We start from the raw sequence: 19979 nt of genomic DNA on the forward strand, positions 1-19979 counted from the left end.
GAGACTGGTTAATCTTAACTATGGTAGGTTGAAACCAAGCCAACTTCAAATTATAGGTTAAGAAACTGGCTTGTTTCAACAAACTGTAGTTGACATTAACCATAGTTTAGGGGCACATAGGCAAGAGCCTTGGTTTCATTCTTGCCTTTCCTTTGGCTACTCTTCCTCCCACTAGTTTGCAAACAAACTGTAGTTTCCTGTTCCATTTTATATGGGAAGTTGTGGTTTGTAGAAACCATACCTTGCTCCCATACCATGATATCAAACAGGGATGTTATGTTTTGTCATTGAATCTGAATAGGGTGTATGCTTCCTAGTCTTACGTCCATACGAAGGGGCAAGATGCTTCTTAAATAACAAAATGAAATTGGCAAGTTTGCTGCTTTGTTGCTGTGTGGGACGAAAGCTCACTACTGACCTATGTGATATTTTTTTTTTAGACTTACAACAAAAAGGCAGCGTCCAGAAGGAAAGAGTATCAGAATGGTTCCATGGCTGCTGTGAACGGGTATACAAATAGCTTTTCTTCCCTTGAGAACAATGTGAAGCAAAGAAAACAAAGGAAGGATTGAAGACCAAACTGAGAAGCCATTTTGATATTCCAGGCAACAACAGCAACAACAAAAATCACCTGATTGTAAGCACAATATGTGTTGTGCACTGATATAATTCTTGACAGCTACTGTAGCTATTCCTGCCTAGAATAGTGTTGATTTATGTAGGACTTAACAAGTGCAAAACATCCTAGAAACTATCCATAGGCTCAAGTTGATGGTGTTGATCATACTGGGTGGTCACAGACACGAGTGTAAACTGTGGAAGGGAGTATTATTGTAGTATGTGTGCATATATCTATATATAAATACATAGATATATTCGTCACTGCAGTTGCCTTACTAGTCAATATGATAGGTGCTGAATTATGATTCACAATTTCAAGACTGTAATCCAAACTCATATTTTTTAACTGTAGATAATGCATGTGATTGTGATTTGTACAACAAAGGTCTTTTTGTCTGTGTTAAGGTGTTTTTCCTCCCCCAGTAGTTTAAAACACACATGCCTTAAATTTGAAGTAAAGCAGGGCCCAAAACTTAATACTGGTTTGAAAATGTATGGAAATGTTTTGACTCTGGGAGCGACTTCTCACGGGGCTGATACTCAGTTACCAAATAGACATGGTATAGTGTCTGTTGTGAACGGGGCACATGTGTAGAAAGAATGGCTTTCCCCCTTCAAAATGCTTGTTGGGTGGCAGCTGGGATAAGACTGCTTGCACATGCTCATGTGCACTCTTGATCAATGATGCAGCCTGTGTGTGCCCCTGTATTTGAGGGTCCCAAGAACAAAATGGACTGTTGAGAAGCCATCCTAGATGAGTTGGGCTCCTTTCGTGAGTCATCTAGAAGTCTGCTCTGTGTTGCACTGAAGTTGGAGTAATTCTCCCACACGTGATCTTTTTGAAATGAAAGATTCACGGGAAAAGCTGGACTCTTCATTTCAGTCACGAATTGTGCAGGAGAAAGACGTTTGATTGTGCTTACTGTCTTTTTAATTCCATTATCACAAGTCTGCAGCAGTTTGGTGGTTCAGTTTGATTTTGTCAACTAGGTTTTAATTTGCATAAGTGATGGGGAAGTTAATTGGCACTTAAGCAGCATCCGTACCTGAATGCTGACTCTCTCCCCTTCTTTCAGCATTAGAGAATGCAATGGGGGCGGGGGGGGGGGAGACATCTTACTCCCTTTAAAAATCGGCATTCCCATGTTGTAGCCTGTCCCTTTTAAAATTGCGGCAGAAGTGTGAGATGAACCACCTCCGGCATTTTTATTCCCTATCCTTCTGACCAGGAACTGTGTAGAAGCCACAGCTGGTTCATCCCCCCAGTTCGTTAAAAGTTTAAAAGATGTAAAAGTGAATCTCCAGGTTGCATCCTGGCCAGCCAACCATTGACCTACCTGCGATTTGACTGCAAAGCAGTTTTCTGACTGTTGCAGAAGTTGTGACATGTCCACATTCTCCATTGTTTGACAAAGCTCAGCTTGCAATTCTTAGCTGGTGTTTTTCTTTCTCGCTTGCAAGCTTTAAGTCGGATTCCAACAGCCACAGGTGGAATCCCACTGGCAGAACAGGGTTTCCATCACTTCCCCTTTTTCTCAGAAAGCTGACCCGGAGTTCAGAGGATCCTTGAGAATGATGAGGATGGGGTTTGGCTTGTGGCAAGGGGGGGCTACAGCTGAGGGGAAATGGGGAGCTCCCTCAGAGCAAGCAGAGATACTCTTCACTTATACGGAGTCAGCCTTTGGATCCAAACCATTGACTTAAAAAATGTGCCTATAGCAAAGGGGGTTGTGTGTGTGTGTGTGTGTGTGTGCGCGCGCGTGCTGGAAAGTGTGCAAATTGGGCCATGCCAGACTTTTATTGTTGTCTTGCGAAAAACCCTTGGAAATAGGTTGGTGATGAATGTCTGTTTCTTAGTGTGTGTTGTGTATTTCACTTGTACTTCCTCGGCCTGTTAAAGGTTTATTAAGAAACTTGTATAAAGTGTGTTGGAAACTTCCCCGCCCCCCCACACTTGCAATGTCATAAAGCAGGCACCTTTAATGGATATACTATGTAATTTGGTGGAGTTTTAGCCTACTAACTTGTTGGTCATTGAAATTCATTTGTCTCAAGCCATCCTATTGCTTCCATCCCCCAAGTTTATATATTAAGTATAATTTGATATTTATACAAATATCAGTTTTACCATGTTTTTGCACAGCTGCTATTGGGGGAACTAATGTGTTTTCCCTAATGGGCTCGCATATTATTTTTATTTTTTGCTTGTTTTTGAAATGAGAGGCAGAACCAGTTTATGTTTGTCTGCTTTATGTTCTCAAAGCTTGTGTGTATGTATGTGTCCTTGGTTTCTAGGTACTGATTTGCAAAGTCTTTACATATTTCATACAGCAGCTTCATCATTCAAAATATGCTGTCTAAACATGTGTGCTAAAAATAAAAAAACTAGCTTGTCTGAAATATTGACATTGTCAACATTTTGTGTTTTTAATCATTAAATTGTTATTGAGTACCTGTGCCTGCGTTTCAATACAGTGGTATCTTAGTGTATTTGAGAAGCTTTGCCGTGGAAGTGAAATTTTCATTATTAACAGTTCTGTTATGTGCAAATGAAGCCATTAACTGACCACTAAACCATGGCTTAGTGTTACGTGGGTGAGCCTGCATGAGCCTATAAACACTGGGCTCATGTAGTCCCTTCTTTGACTTGGATAAGTAATTTACCTAAGTTTAGTTTTGCATAAGTATTAAGGTAAAAAAAAAAGGTAAAGGACCCCTGGACAGTTAAGTCCAGTCAAAGGCGACTATGGGGTTGCTGCGCTCATCTCACTTTCAATCCGAGGGAACCGGCGTTTGTCTACAGACAGCTTTCCAGGTCATGTGGCCAGCATGACTAAACAGCTTCTGGTGCGGCGGGACACCGTGACGGAAGCCAGAGTGCACGGAAACACTGTTTACCTTCCTGCCACAGGGGTACCTATTTATCTAGTCGCACTGTTGTGCTTTCAAACTGCTAGGCTGGCAGGAGCTGGGACCGAACAACAGGAGTTCACCCTGTCACAGGGATTCGAACCGTCAACCACCTGACTAGCAAGCCCAAGAGGCTCAGTGGTTTAGACCACAGTGCCCCCCACGTCCCGCTAAGTATTATGTACAAAACAATGGTTAGTTAAACAAGCCAGCTTCATAATGTTTGGGTTTGAAGTTGCCTTGTTTAGAAACCAGCCACTGCTTTTTATAAACCAGGATTCCTAGTTTATACGTAACACTAAGGGATTGTCCACATTTGATCATTATTTAGCTGTTGACCCACCCCCACCCCCACTTTTGAATTATACCAAAGTAGTCCACACCTGCACATATTTGCATTCATAAATGAGGAGGAACTTGGGTCTTTCTCGTTTATACCAGTAGATGTCCCATTTTGTATTTGTCTCTGCCTTCTAATTTGTTGATTCTGTTACGCTAACCATAGCTGTCAACTTTTCCCTTTTCTTGCGATGAATCCTATTCGGAATAAGGGAATTTCCCTTTTAAAAAGGGAAACATTGACAGCTATGATGCTAACTCAGCAGTGACTATGCATGCCTGCAGATAGCTGTGCATGCATCATTAAAAAAAATAAATCCCCAGACAAGAAGAGTGCTAGACCACACAAGCAGGAAGTTGTAGATGTGCATGTGCAGTTTTCTGGTTTTGTGCAAATGTGAAAGTTCAAAATGGAGACAAAATTCCTGCATTCAGGAGCATGCAAGAAAAGAAACGAAAGCATGTGTGGTATGGCTTCATGGCATTCAATGATGTCTGCATAAATAAAAGTTCAACTTCTCAAAATTATCAGAGGCACACAATTCAGATCACTCTGAGGTCCACTTAACATTCTGCAACATTCAGTGGAGGTTTTGTTACTTTTTTGACCCAGCATTTTTCTTTGCTGCCTGGTATATCAAATTCCTTTTCTCATAACACAAAGAGACCCTCAATTTTCCCCACTGCAGGTCTATTCAAACTTCTCCTTTCTTAAAAAATAATGATGATATAAACATACAAAAATCAGATTCCAACAGCCCCCCTGAGTCACCATGACTGTGGTACCAGGTTGTATATCTATATAATTTTTGCTTTTTCCTCCTTTCTTCATTAGCTTTCATCACTTAACTCTCACAGAGGGTCTGCTAATTGTCTGAGAGAACGGTGTCTTATTGTGTGCTGCACACTCCTGTTCTATATTCTTCTTAAGAGATGTGGGCTAGTCTTGTGAACATGGAAGTTTAACGTAGGAGTCCCAGGCCACAATCAAGTCAACTACTTGAGGCTTGGCCAAGGATCGCATACCCTCAATGGGACATCTATTCCTCCTGGTATCTCAACATCAACATTCCTCTCTTCCCTCCCCCTCCCACATCTATCACAACCTACCACAGTGGAACCTCTACTTATAACCATAATCTGTTCCAGAGATCCGGTCATAACTAGAAACGTACATAAGTAGAGGAGCACTTTTCCATAGAAAGTATAGTGGTACCTCGGGTTAAGAACTTAATTTGTTCTGGAGGTCTGTTCTTAACCTGAAACTGTTCTTAACCTGAAGCACCACTTTAGCTAATGGGGGCTCCCACTGCTGCCGCACCACTGCTGCATGATTTCTGTTCTCATCCTGAAGCAAAGTTCTTAACCCGAGGTAATATTTCTGGGTTAGCAGAGTCTGTAAACTGAAGCGTATATAACCTGAAGCGTATGTAACCTGAGGTACCACTGCAATGGAAAAGTGAATTGATCCATTCTAGACAATGAAAAACACCCCCTAAAACAGCAATTTAACATGGATTTTACTAACAAGACCATAGACCCATAAAATGAAGGCAATAACCAATGTACTGTACTATAAAATAAATAAGACAGTATTGTAGATGAAAACATTTAATTTTTTCCTTATGTGCGCTGAGGGTGGGTGGGCTTACCTGGCTTCAAGCTGGCGGTGGGGCCAAGGTCAGTAAAGAGCTGATGCACTTTGGCCAGGGTCACTTTTTTTTCTTGCCAGGCCAGGTTCTTCTCTGGACTTCCTCAGGTTAGTTCCTCAGTGGGCTTTGGGGCTGCAGTGCGCCCTGCTGTGCCTCTTGTATGCGGCACGTCTTCCACAGCTTGAGGGGTGGGATGGGGGCCCTCTCCCTGGCAGCAGAGACCTCAGTGCTGCTCTGCAGCTGGCTGGGCAAGCTCCAGGCTGCCAGCAAGGCCCCTGTTCATATCTAGAGGAAAGTTCATAAGTCGAAGCACCTACTGAAGGTCGTAACTGGAATCATATGTAAGTAGAGCCATACATAAGTTGAGGTTCCACTGTACTGAAACACTTCTGAGGTTGTGGGAGCTGGAAATCCTCCTGAAGTTTAAACACAGTTCAAAATGCTTTGGAGATGGGTATCAAAACACCAGCCAAGTGTGGAGAAGCAGGCAGTTCTCTCAGTTTGACACCCAGTGGTTGCAGGATTGCATAATATATCCGCATTGCTCCTCTTTCTGCCCCAAATCAGAGTATAAAGATTCTTCTTCGTAATATTGATCATTATTTCATTATGTCAACCCTAAGATGCCACACCCACTTACACTAGTACCTAAAATCAGGAGCAAATTGGATGCTACACCATTCGTTTGCACAATTAGCCACTGAATTTATAGAGTGGCGTTCAGCCAAGTATTCCTGCTTTGCAGGAGGTTGGATTAGATGACTCTTGCATCCCTTCCAATTCTATGATTCTAGACCTACTAAAAGTAATGGCCCTAACTTGGTCAGGCACATTCATTACAATAGGACTACAGTGGTTCCTTGGTTCTCAAATGCCTTGGTACTCAAACAACTTGGAACCCAAACACTGCAAACCCGGAAGTGTTCTGGTTTGCGAACTTTTTTCAGAAGCTGAACGTGCTCCGTTTTGAGCGTTACGTTTCTGTTTTGAGTGCCACACTTCCGTTTTGAGTATTACGCTTCCGATTTGAGTGTTATGCTGACAATTTGAGTGCTACACTTCTGTTTTGAGTGTTACACTGAGGTCTGTCTGTTTTTGCTATTTAGTTGGCGTTTTTGTTTTTGCAGTTCTTTTTTGTTTTGTTTTTTGTAACTGTGTGGAACCCAGTTCAGCTACTAATTGATTGTGTGACGGCAGTGCATTGTTTATTGCTTTCATTTTATGGATCAATGGTCTCGTTAGATAGTAAAATTCATGTTCAATTGCTGTTTTAGGGTTTTTTTAAAAGTCTGGAATGGATTAATCCATTTTGCATTACTTTCTATAGGAAAGCACACCTTGGTTTTGGAATGCTTTGGTTTTGGAATGGTCTTTTGGAACGGATTACCAAGGTATCACTGTACTCCAATTTAGTTGACTATCAGCCATTGTTATTAGTGTTATGTACTGAAGTTCTCACCCTGGGCCAGCAGGGGGATACTGTAGATAGTTCAGGTCCACATATGCAAATAAGGGATCGAAAGTGACGTTCAGTGACTGGATAGTTACAGAAAATGGTTACTGTTGCATTCTAGTGGAGCTCTATATAAGTAGGCTGGCTGAACCCTTCAGTTCAGTTCTGTTCTGGCCTGTGAATAAACAAGAGCTGTTGGAAGAATCACTGTGTCGTCTGATATGTTCACCCACAACCTAACAGTTAGAGTGAAATTGCAGGTGGGAGGACCATATCCAGATCCTGACAGGTATAGGGACTGTGGTGGGCCGTCAGGCTCTTTGCCCTCTGCTCTGGTCCTGAACTTGTCCATCCGACACCTGCTATTTGCATGAAGAATAAATCTTCCATTGCCTTCCTGACACAGGTGGTAGGAGAAGTGGGAGCTGTGTCTGCAATTAACACCACTTCATGCCAATTCATAAATATGTGAATAATGTGACACCTAGTTTGACCGTCATCTCCTTACTGAAACTCAATTGTTCAGAAATAGAAATAAAAATCCCAACATATGAGAGTTAGCTTCCATTGCATACACTGAATTTTGTGTTGAACTTTTTAAGTTAGTAGGCTCCCTTCTAACACTCCAAAAAGGCAGTGGTGTTTTGGGGTGGAGCGGGGGACAGACCCTGAATATCCCTGGATCCATCTTCAAACGACTGGATGTTCTTTATCAGGGTCTGAGAGCAGGGAGCAAATTTTGGTTTTATCTACAGACTTGGTTGCTTATTCAAACACATATCCTGTTCTCTTTGTTGCTCTGATAATGAACCTTGAAAGACATTCTCTGACAAGTCAGTGCAATAAGACATCATCACCTAGTCTGTGCTTGACTCATCTTTTGCTGAAGCCTCTGCTGGTCAACTGTTCTATATCATGAATGCAGTCATTCTGTACTGTACACAGAAGGCCTATTTGTGGACTGGGGGGCGTGAATCCAACACGGCCAGCAAGATGCATAGAACAAGATTTAAAACTATAAATGGAGGAATGGTATCAGAACTAAGGAGGAGGTCTGCCCCCACCACCAACACCACTGTGAATCTTAGGAAGCTCTTCTCAGAATTTCTAAAATTTGTCTGGCAGAGGAGAGGGAAAGGGTTTTCTGCAAACAGAGCTGTCATCAAATATTTGCAAGGTAACAATTTTGATATGCCCTTGTAGGAGTTCTCCGTGGTGCTGACAGCCAGAATATAATGTCCTCTGACAAGACAACGAAGAACACATTTCCTTGCTACCTCGTCAGACCTCTCTGCATACAGTAGCAACTCTTAGGGAAAACTGAGGGGGAGGGGAGTAATTCAAGTTGCCACTAGATTATAGGGTGTTCATATTTTGATAACGAATTTTACAAACTGGACCCTGCACAATGAACCATGAGGGAAATTAAAGGCAGAAGTTCTCCTTTTCTCCTGCAATGAATTGTCCATGGCAACCGTACGGTTCCTTGTGTTGACTGATGGGCAGTCCTGACTTTATGCATTCTGTCTGTCATCCATTAAATGTGAGGCAGCATAAATTGGGTTCCCATTCAGTCATTGAGCAGACAGAGACCTGCTTTACTACGGCATATCGCATGTTCCTTCAGACCACAGTTCCCACGCTTCCATGGTCTAAATGTCAAACGTCATAGGCCATAACAATCATAGGGAGAAGTGAGGGGTTGTTCCCATCCCACTGGTTCTCTACAATCCTCTCCCCACTTTATAAACTCATAGTGGACATACCACATCATCTATTTTTTAAACTGTAATTATAATTATTGTACTCATAACTTGTCCTTCCTCCAAGAAGCCCAGAATATTATATTTCAAATGTGGAATTTTCCAGTCTTGCCCTTCAAAAAAAGTCTGTAAGGTGGGCAAGACTGATATAAATCAGCTGGCCCCAGGTCAGTAAGCAAAATTCATAGCTGAAAAGATATTCCCAATCTACCACACTCTTAAACTCTGAGTTCCACACTCTACTAACCAACTTACTCTATCCTTACCTATTAGCTGGATTCTGGCCCTCTGTCCATTGTGTGTTTGAATTTAAGATCTTTGTAGAGAATTAAGTCTTGTTTTAAATTACCGTATTTTTTGCTCTATAAGACGCACCGGACCATAAGACGCACCTAATTTTTGGAGGAGGAAAACAAGAAAAAAAATATTCTGAATCCCAGAAGCCAGAAGAGCAAGAGGGATCGCTGTGCAGCGAAAGCAGCGATCCCTCTTGCTGTTCTGGCTTCTGGGATAGCTGTGCAGCCTGCATTCGCTCCATAAGACGCACACACATTTCCCCTTACTTTTTAGGAGGGAAAAAGTGAGTCTTATAGAGCAAAAAATACGGTAATGGGAATGTAGTTCATTGTATTTGATAATTAGTGCTTTAACATTATGCTAATACCCTTGGAGTTGAGCTGCTTCTTACAGAGGACCAATGTAACTTTCCAAATAGGGTACCAGTCTAAGCTTCATGCAAATATTTGAAAGGACAGGTCTGAAGGGCACCTATTTCTGCACAGAGACAGCATCCTTCAAAGACAGCAGCTCTGACACATTGCATTAACCCAATGTGCCTAAAATGGAAAGGAGGTGATCATCTGTCCTGCTCCAGTGACTCATCTGAACTCACCTGACACAGCTTCATTTTCTACAGCTAAACAGATCTGTCTCTGGTCAGTACGTAGAGCAGTGTTCCCTTGAGGTCCTTCGGAGGAAAGTGTGATGAAAACAACAAGTTCCTCACACTTTGTGGCAAAGATAAAGAGGTATTGTATTGCATGACCAGAAGGCAATCACCTCGGCCCCAAGGGATCACCAGTAAGTAATAATGACACATGACCACGTGTTATGGATTAAAAATTGGCCACAACTTTATTAAACTTTCAAATGTAGAAGACCTTGGCTTAGGCATTGGGCGTGTATCCCTCCCAGCCCCCCAGCTGGGGGGACTGGGGCTTCTAAGGGTAAATGGGATATGGGGGTGCTCTGCAAGACATATGTGTACACAGGCAGCCCACCTCATATCCCCGCATGCAAGGTAGTTCACAGGCAACCTTTCAGTGTATGGCCAGTGACACCTATATTATAACCCCTTTAAGAGATGACCCTGGAATCGCCGCCACAGGCGGGGGGGGGGTGAGTCACCACTTCACCCCCCCCCCATTTTAGGGAAGAAAAGACTAAAGGAAATTAAGATAAAGGACCAGAGACTATTCATGTATGCCACAGCTTCTGCAAGGACTTTGCTGGCCAAAATTGGAAATCACAAGAAGTTCCTACCATTGCAAAGTGGCAGGTGAAGATGACAGACTACGCGGAATTAGCCAAATTGACAGGAAGGATCCAGGACCAGGACGACCAGAGATTCCAGGACAATTGGAGTAAATTTATTGAGTATTTAAAAGACAGCTGTAAAAATTTAAAAACACTAGCAGGACTGAAGTAACTCCTACAATGTAAAATAGATAAGATGTGAGAATAAAATACGCGAAAAAATGTGATAAGGGATAGCAACTGAAGGGATGGAGAGAAGTCATAGCTCAGCAGAGCAAAAGGGTTTATATTTTGATGGATGTATGGATTGTTGAAAAAAAGAGAATGTAAAGAAAATAATAATAATTTATTTGGGGAAAAAGAAGAAAAGACTAAAGCCCAAGGCCTTAAACCACTAAAGTTGTGACAAATTGCTACTGGAAAGACAAAGCCTGTCAATGCAGGAAAATTTCTTCCCTGCTCTTCAACAGCAGCCAGTCAAAAGACTGCAGCAGCACCCGCTAAACAGGAAGAAAAATGTTAACTTGTAAACAAGAAACATTAAACAAAGGGAGGGGTGGGTGGGTGAAGCTCCTGAGCTGACTGCCTGGCTGCTGCTGGCTCCACCCCCTATTTATATGACTGGCCCCACCTCCCAGCATATAACCTGCGTAACCTGTGTAACCTGAGGCTGGGCGTGAGCCTCCACAGAATAACACGGAGAGGCAGGCCAGCCCATACAAACTGGAAAGTTCCCCGGGGTCCGAAGCGTTGCGCGCAATCCCTCAAAGTGCACCCACAGCGTAACGTGTGAGTGCTCACTATGGGAGAGGGAGAAAAAGTTCTCTCTTATCCACTCTTTCCCCACAGTGCACCATTTTATACAAAAGTACTAAATCAGTTGCAGGGTCTGGTTCAGGAGTAGGGCTACCGGTAGCAGATCTGGTTCAGTCTCAAAGAGCGAATACAAGCCTTTAAAATAGTGCTGACTAGAGAGCCAGTGTGGTGTAGTGGTTAAGAGCGGTAGACTTGTAATCTGAGGAACCGGGTTCGCGTCTCTGCTCCTCCACATGGATTTGCTGGGTGACTTTGGGCTAGTCACACTTCTCTGAAGTCTCTCAGCCTCACTCACCTCACAGAGTGTTTGTTGTGGGGGAGGAAAGGAAAGGAGAATGTTCGCCACTTTGAGACTCCTTTGGGTAGTGATAAAGCAGGATATCAAATCCAAATCCAAACTCATCTCGACTTACACCCTCCCTTTTTGCTCGTGCTGACTTGGTAGGTCACGTAACTGAGTCAAAAGGAGTTTGGAATACTTGAAAGTCTCCCTTTCATCCTTCCACCACCACACCTCTCTTCTAAGACTAACCCCAGCCTTTGGCTGAGCTGGGGTAGAGAATTTTGATCAGCGTATCTCCAGCTAAGCCAGGATGAAGGTCTTCACCAGCATGCCACCTATTCTAAACTCTGCCCATCCCAGTGGATATCAGGTTTGGATTTCTCCCAAAGAAGATCACTCTCCTCAGTGTCTGAAAAAGGGGTCACAAGAGGGGCAGAAATGTAGTCAGGGGCAATAGCCTGAAAGCCAGGCTGTTCAAGATGGAGGATTCGTGGATGAAAATTCGTAACAGAACATTTAAAACCTGTATGCCTCTGTATTCATAGCCCAAATACACCATGGTGTTGTTTTTAAATCAATATAAACACAAAGAACACAAGCTATTGCAATCAGCATGCCAGCAGGAGTAGCTTCGGTGGGGCAACAGGGATCCATTGCAGTGATAGTATTCCATCAGTGTGATTAATTCATGAGGAAGGAACTTTCTAAAAGCTGATAAAGGAAGGGGGGGAAAGTTAAAAGCTTGCGCCAATAACTGTGCATCTGAAGATAAGAGAGTTAAAGATGCAAAGAGGATGTTACAGGTCATTCCGTGTTCCCAAGGAAATTGATCCCTGGTCGATTGTAACTGGGCAGAAAATGTCAGCTGTTGTCAGGGCCCGGTTCCAAAATGGCTGCTTAATGTATCTCCTAATGCCTGCTGCGCTTTGCTTTATCTCCTGATTAGTTCAGGTACTTTGATAATGTGAAGAGGCCACAGTCCTCCATGTCCTTCAGCCTTATGGCAAAGTTAATTTGCTTTATTTCAAACTGTCATATATTTCCCAATGCGATTTTTCTTCACAGCTGGCTGAGCTCTAAAACTAATTGAGTAGCCACTTCAGCTGTGCAGGGACACGTTCTCTCCTCTCGTGCTGAGAAACTTGATGCAGCCTGCAGAACATACAAGCACCAACATCCTTCCAAAAGGATTCACACTACCAGAAATATTTATGAAATAGTTATCAGGCTGCAAAAAATAAAAATAAAATAAACCCTTTTGTCGTCCGCCATCTATTTCTTCCTGTTGGCTTCAATAAGTGGCGGCAATGGTTGTTTTTTTTATTTATATAACTAGTTCTGTGTCAATTCAATGGAATCAGACTCAGAATAGCATTTATTGTTGCGGCCCATAAACGCACCTTTGACCGTAGTGATTTCTCAGCATTTTTGAGCTTGAGCGAACATGGAAATCTCTTAATACAACATGTAAATATCTAACCATGCGCTACAGATTTACAATGGCCATTCGTCACTTGGTTCTTCGTTTTGCTGTGTTGTAAATTGTTTTGATTACTCAAAAACAGTCTGTTAAAAATACAATATGTAAACGAGCGTGTTTTTGTTAATTCAAAATGTATATTCAACTCCACACACACACACACACACACACACATTCAATTAACAAAAGCCCTTTTGTTATATGTTGTGCTAAAAGATTTCCATGTTCACTCGAGTTCAAAAATGCTGGGAAATTTTTTTTTAATGCTGGGAAATTACTACTGCTAAGGGTGTGTCATTAACAGCCCTTAACAGACTCCATGGGCAACCAATACCATTCACAAAGAATAATTGAGTTGTCAGGGACCTAGAAAGTCATCTAGACTGTCTCCCTGCTTAGTACAAGATAGCCACGAGTGAAGCATTTCTTTTTATTCCTCCTGCTCATCTCCCACACAGAGGTTTGGTTAGCTCTGTAATTCTGAGAAGAATATACTGTAAATCTTATGCAGTAAGTAGGTCAATATTTCGTGTTTGCGAAAGAGCTGAGAAAGAGCGCCTTACATTGCACTGCTTTTTGAGTTTATGGAACAGGAAGGCTTCCAATTTTGGCCTTCAGAGGTTATTGAGAATACATGATACAATGCAATAATTATCAGTTCTTCCATCTAAAATTAAATTGACATAAGCCCCTTCAGAAGTCCAAAGAAGTGATACTGATGAAAGTGGTTTCAAGATTCAAAATTACATCTAAACAATCAATAATTATAATCCTATTCTACAATATTAATGACTTTCCGCTCACCCACGCTCGATGTTTATAAATGTAATTACATATGATTGCATTTTAAAACTCCCTCATATCGAGTTCCAGCCTCTTTAACTGGTTTCTTAATATAACCTACTATTTTTTTCTTAGACTTCAGTATATAACTATTGCAAATAAATAAAGAACAAAATAAAAATCGAATATTTACAGGTGCTTTGCTTACATTATCTCAGCAATCCTTACAACAGGAGGGCTGTATTTTACCCCTCACAAAGCCACAATTCCCAGCATGCTTAGCAAACTAAGGTTCCCAGGATTCTCATCTGGTTCAATGTAAACACTACTTTGCTTTGCCTTATGGAGGCTACTTGAACCTAGTCAGTTTTGTTGCGTCAGAAATACTCCACCCCCCTTGTCTTTCTTTAAACATAATTTATTTCAAAAGAAGATGAGGACTTTACTCAGCCTTGGTTTATGGTTTGCTTTCAATGCAGTTGTTTGATCTGGCTTTAAATCCATTGTACATAGCCAGTGAATAATTTTGCCCTTTGGTTCTAGTTGGCTTTGGGGAAGTGTGATGCCCTCCCACAGACACCAGACATTCAAAACAACTGAGAGCCTTGTTCCATCCCCCTGCTGTTACATTTTTAACAAACTCCAGGCAATCTCTTTTAATAACCACATGCTTTGCCGTCCTGATTTGGTGCAAAGATGTTAAACTTTAAAATGCATTCCCAGCTGATGCTAGATGAAACGTAAGGATACGGTCTCTCACTCAGGGGGTAAACCTGTCTCTGAACTTGTCCCTTTCAGTCGGCAGGTTGGAGTTTTACACAGCTGAGTGCTCCTCCATGCAGAAATGTAGCACCCTGCTTGTGGTTAACGCTTAGCTGGAATGAAATATTCAACGCAGCAACAGAGAAATTAAAATAATAATTTATTTGTCAGACAAATAAATGAGAGGCTCAGTGGTATATGGTTACCAAGCTCTGGCCTGCCTCCTGCCATTATGGCCAGCACTTATATTCCCTTAATCCAGCCCCCTTTGCTCCTCCTGGGGCTGCCTCTGTTCAATCAGCCTGGTTGGATTTCCTATTGGCTGATTGCTATAACTAATCACAAAAAGATACACCCATATCCTCCTATCCTTATAAGGGAGACAAAGAGCTATATATTTGACATATAAGTAATAATATATCTTACATGGAATCTTAATTACCAGCTCACCTCTTGCCCTATTGCCTTCTAAAACAAATGTTTAATCTTACATTTTTATGTTCAACAGATGTCAAGGATCTTGAGTTCACATCAACATTGAAAGATTTCCTTCATTTAAGGTTTCTAAACAAATGCCTGACAACTATATATCAGAAGTGTTCGATGGCGTCTCCTGTCTGGCAAGGGGGGCTAGGCTCATTTGCCCCTCTGGTCTCCTATTGCAATATGACTCTATGAATCTAGCATTTCTTAAATCCTTTGCATAATTACATTTAAGCCAATATATTTAAGCTATTATATTTCATACATTATCATAGGTAGCCTTTTAAAAGAATAAAGCTTCTCAAAGTAAAAAGGAAGGAACTCAGTAAAAAACAGCTTTTAAAAAGAAACCTCTTCTGTGTACACCCCTCCTTTCACCCCCCTTTCCAGCCTAAAAATAAAGTAAAAAGAAGCTTCTTCTCCAGCCAAGTCAGTTGTCTTTTTCACTGCTCTTGGCCTTTCAACCTTAGGAAGAAGATATGGCTCATTTTACTGGGAGGCACATTGGTATTATTTTACTATTTACCCATTCTTAATTGTGTTTTTTCAGCCTTGGGGCAGCATATGTAATTTCCCATCAATGGGGCCCTCTTGTCTTAGGAGAAAACCTCTTGCCAAGGTTTTTTTCTGCCTGGCATGAAACCTTTGAAAATCTAAGCCCATTTAATTTAGGAACCTGATCAAGATATAAACCAATATAAGTCTTGATTAAAAATGCAGTCTATATTCAGATGCCACATTCCCCCCTTTCAAGCTCAAGGACCTTGCTTACCAAGCGTCCTTGATAGCTTGATCTTCATCATATTCCTGAGGTAAAGCTCTGTATAGGGCCATGATATGAGGTAGAGTTTCATTCGAAATCATCTTGCTAATTGTACTTCTAAAACATGAGATGATACATGGCACCATACATAAAACCATTATTACTACCGTCAAGAAAAACAAGCAAGACAATAATATCCCTTTGAGTCCCGCAACATTAGGTAACCAATTGGTGAGCCATCCCATATCCCATCCTTCCCATGTTTATACTTGGACATGTGCTATATTCTCCATCTTTGTAGCCAACACACGGATTGCCTCACCATTATCAGAAATGTTAAAGCAACAGGCATTCCCTGTCAAGTTCAAGACTCCACATAGGCCTCCCTGCCTGGCAAGTACATAATCCATTCCCATTTTCAGCTGCATAATGGCGGCTCTACTTTCATCCAACTGTTGTGCAATAAGTCTCAAACTCTGGGCCGTTGCATTGGTTACAAGTTCCACTACTGCTTGCAATCGAATTATTCTGTTTAGATTATAAATAGGATCCCGTGCCCCTTGTATGAGCTCACCAGGATTCCAGGAGGCAGGATCATAATAGGCTATAATGCGCTCTGGTGGCCAATCATCAGTACCGCTCCAACTTTGGGTACTTCCTCCTGCTATACGAGAAATATCAGCATTCCTTCGTGTTCGCTTAGCTGAACTAGTGGGCATAATCCACATTGGTGGTAATACCCATCCCAGGAAACAAGTCCCACTCCATTTGGAAGGGAGTTTCTTGTATGCCCATTCTCCACATATCCACCACAACCATCGGGTCTGAGGTTTTTGGTACGTGGAGTACAGAAGGCGAAAATATCAAAAGAGGTAGAGAGTTCACAGTGCAGTATGTTAGATTGCCTTTTTCTGTCACAGTTATGTTCCACACCACTTTCCATGCATAAATAAAAGGAGGTGCACAGGGCAAGGTATTCCGAGTTCGATACGTAGTACCGTTTGCCCAGGTTTGACTATTCTTAATATAATCCCAAGTATAGTGACAATGAGAAGAGCCTATCATGGTAGAATCAGCTGCATCTGATGATTTATGTACACAGATTTCCCCTTGCACAGGTATAACTCGTATTGGTTTAGTTGAGTTCCAACCGGGGAAATTCTGTACTTCTGTTTGGTGTGGCATTTCGCTTACCATACCAATGGCACTTAATGGTATTGGTAATAAGGGCATACCTCCCTCTGAATCATCTGGCCCAAGAGAGCAAACAAGGCAATTAGTCCTATTTGCAACATTGGCTATCATCTCAGCTAAGCCTACCCACATATTGTGGTCATGGCGGAATCCATATTTAGCAAATTTGGTCAGATTCATGGACCCTTCCCCTTCCCAAGGGATCAGGATTAATAATAAAATCATGTTGATGTCTAGCATATGCATTCCTTCCACAAAAGATTACCTTATTGTGATAGCAAATAATTATTAGTCCCAATATAATTCCCCCAGTGACAGAAATGGGGAACCACCAAGACCAAAACATATATCCCGAGGATCCCCAATGAGTAATATCACTTATAATTGTTCCACAAGGGGGCAGTCAATCAATTGTATAAGAGAATCTTCCCGTTCACAATTGCTGGTTTAGACGCTCCTCAAGCTTCAGGCGTGCGCAGGTCAGCCAGCTTCCAGGTTGTGGCTGCAGCAGGCCGGTCGTCAAATGTTGCCCGTGACCTAACCCGCTCCTGGTAGGGCTAGATACAGGGGTTTTTGGAGAGAGTCAGTTTTAAAGGATTAGAGGGGTCACCTTTGCATGTCCAACTGCCTTCAGACTTCTTTAAACGAGAGTGATGAATCCAGGGGGTCACCTCAGCTACCTTCACCGCTGTTAGAATAGAGAGCAGGACGGTGTAAGGTCCACGCCACTTAGGTGCAAGTGGATCACGTTTCCACTCTTTCACCCATATGCTATGCCAGCCTGGAGCTGATGAATCGGCTTGGCAATGCTGCACGGCGTGTGCTTGAGGGCCCACCTGTTAAGATAAAAAAACAAACAAACACGGGAGAGAGACAAAAACACGGGAGAGATTGCACTTGTCCCTGTGTCACATGGTCTCCTATTTGTTTGGGGTCAGTTGGAATATCCTGAACAAAGGAGGGCGGCCTCCCATACAGGAGCTCAAAAGGTGACAACTTAAGTCTTTTTGTGGGTGCGCACCGAACACGAAACAGTGTTATGGGTCAGCAAGCACATGGGGATATTAAAGCAGCCTGTGCTTTTCCTTTGCAGGCTTGGCACAGCCCGGCCTGGTCCCTGGGGTGCAGGGCCGTAAGAGATGGAGGCAGGCTGGGCCCTCTCCCTCCTGGGTGAAGCACCTGCCGGAAGCCTCGTGGCAATCATCCCCCCCCCGGGGGCACACGCAACAGACACTGGGGCCAACGGAGCGTGGTGGGTTAGGGTGGCAAATGCCTCTCTGAGCTCCGCAGAAAAGCTGAACTTGCACCAGAGCCGCCTCTGACCCACATAATGGGCTATTGCCAGCTTGTATTTTAGGGAGCTGGTTTCTTGTTTTCAGCCTTGCAGCAGCAGTACCCGACTGCACACACTTAATGTGATCTCACAACAATCCTAGGAGGTAGGCCATGGTTATTCCCATTGTAGAAGAGAGGAGAAACGGAGTGATATAATGCCAGCAGTAGTATAAATATGTCCCCATACATGCACCATACAAATAAAGAGTGGACACATAGTCCTACAGATACAACCGGCCCTTTGAGGGTGACCAAACTGTTGATGCGGCCCCCGATGAATTTGAGTTTGACACCCCTGCTTTAGACATATTAGTGGGCTTCTGGCATGCCCTGCAGATGCCTTGCACAAGTGTCTGGCGGTAGGTAGTAAGCCTGGCCAGGTGAATTGCATTGTTTGGATCCCAATTAGGATCTTCCAAGGGAAAGTTGTCCTGGAGATGATGGTCAATATTATAAATATTTCCCACTCTGGCCTGCTCACGCAAATATATCTGTGCCTTTTCAATTATGTCTCTCCTTTCCTCAGTGGTGAAAAGAGTATTCAGGAGCTGGCGACAATCTGTCCAAATAGGACTATTACTATTGAGGTCACCAAGTCCATCATAGCCTGAGGTTTTTCTGCGAAAGATGGGGTGTTTTCCAATTCATCAGATCTGTAGTTGTGAATGGAATACATTGCAGGGTCGAAGTTCGAGGTGGCCGTGGTCCAGGTTGCCCATTAACCAGCACAGGCTCCTCAAGTGCATCAAATACTCTTCTAAGAGGGGCTACTACGTGACCTTTTTCTTCACTTTGCTCTAGGGGCCTCAAATCATAGGGGATGGTATTTGTCCCAAGGCGTTCTTTTAGCAGCTTTATACGCCTGGCTGTATTGCTTGCTGACCGATTAAGGTCTCCCTGTAACTTCTGTAATAATTCTCTAGGACTTGGATGTACAGGGGTTTGGGGTAGGCAATCAGTTGTTCCACTAAAAGAGACTGTAGATGGAGTTCTACTGGGACTCACAGGTGGAATAACCACTTCTGCTTGGGCTTCATTATAGGACTCCAATGCCTCCTGAAGATATTTATCATAATCTATCAAGGAATCAAGCTCTGTGACTCCACCCCCATTATTCATTCCAGTTTCTTGCCTTGGGGTTACAACTGGTGGAGTGTTTGGATTAGGCTCCCTTCGTTGTGGAGCATAGGGGGGAGGTGGAAGCACCTCTTCCTCTGGTCCCTCAAAATGGGTTTGAGTTTATTTGGCAAGATTCCTTTCCTAGCTTCGGCTTTTACAGCCAATAATTTGCATCGTTGGACTTTGCATTCCCTTATCCATGGAGGATTTTTTTTTTTTTTTTTTAATGTGCTCAGCCAGGAATCTATATATGAAAATTGTTCTGGGCACCCTCCAGTTTCTTTGGTGATGTTAGACCAAAGTTTGCTTACTAAATTTATATCAAAGGTTCCCTGGGATGGCCATCCAGTACTTTGTTTTGGCTACCCTAATTCACATAACGTTCTCAAGCGCTCTGGCGTCATTTTGACTCCATATGCCCCTGAGAAGGCTTTCTTAAAATTATTTAACATACATTCAAGAGGTGTATTTCCCCCTTTGAACCCCCAACTCCCATTGTATGGCCCTGTGAAGTATCCACTCAGTCACTCACACACACGCCTTACTGGGAAACGAAGTAGTACTCACTCCACACTTAGGTCAGCTACACATTGTACTTTCTCACACATGCAATGCGCTAGATACTTCAACCACACTCTACCTCCCAATCTTCCCTTTGCCCTACACCAGATCACCATCTGATGTACC

General features: G+C 42.7%; 1 protein-coding gene across 3 annotated transcripts in view; it reads left to right on the forward strand.

Moving 5' to 3' along the window:
* The window catches only part of ELOVL5 (ELOVL fatty acid elongase 5), a 214622-nt gene extending 211601 nt beyond the window's left edge, over positions 1-3021 (forward strand). For all 3 annotated transcript variants that reach the window (XM_081906544.1, XM_081906545.1, XM_081906543.1), the window contains exon 8: positions 441-3021. In XM_081906544.1, coding sequence (XP_081762670.1) covers positions 441-572 — 132 coding nt within the window. In that variant the 3' untranslated portion in view covers positions 573-3021. The remainder of the gene's footprint in view (positions 1-440) is intronic.
* Positions 3022-19979: the final 16958 nt, after the last annotated feature.

The sequence above is a fragment of the Podarcis melisellensis genome (genome assembly GCF_964234715.1).
Source record: "Podarcis melisellensis genome assembly, chromosome: 3".
Taxonomy (NCBI): domain Eukaryota; kingdom Metazoa; phylum Chordata; class Lepidosauria; order Squamata; family Lacertidae; genus Podarcis; species Podarcis melisellensis.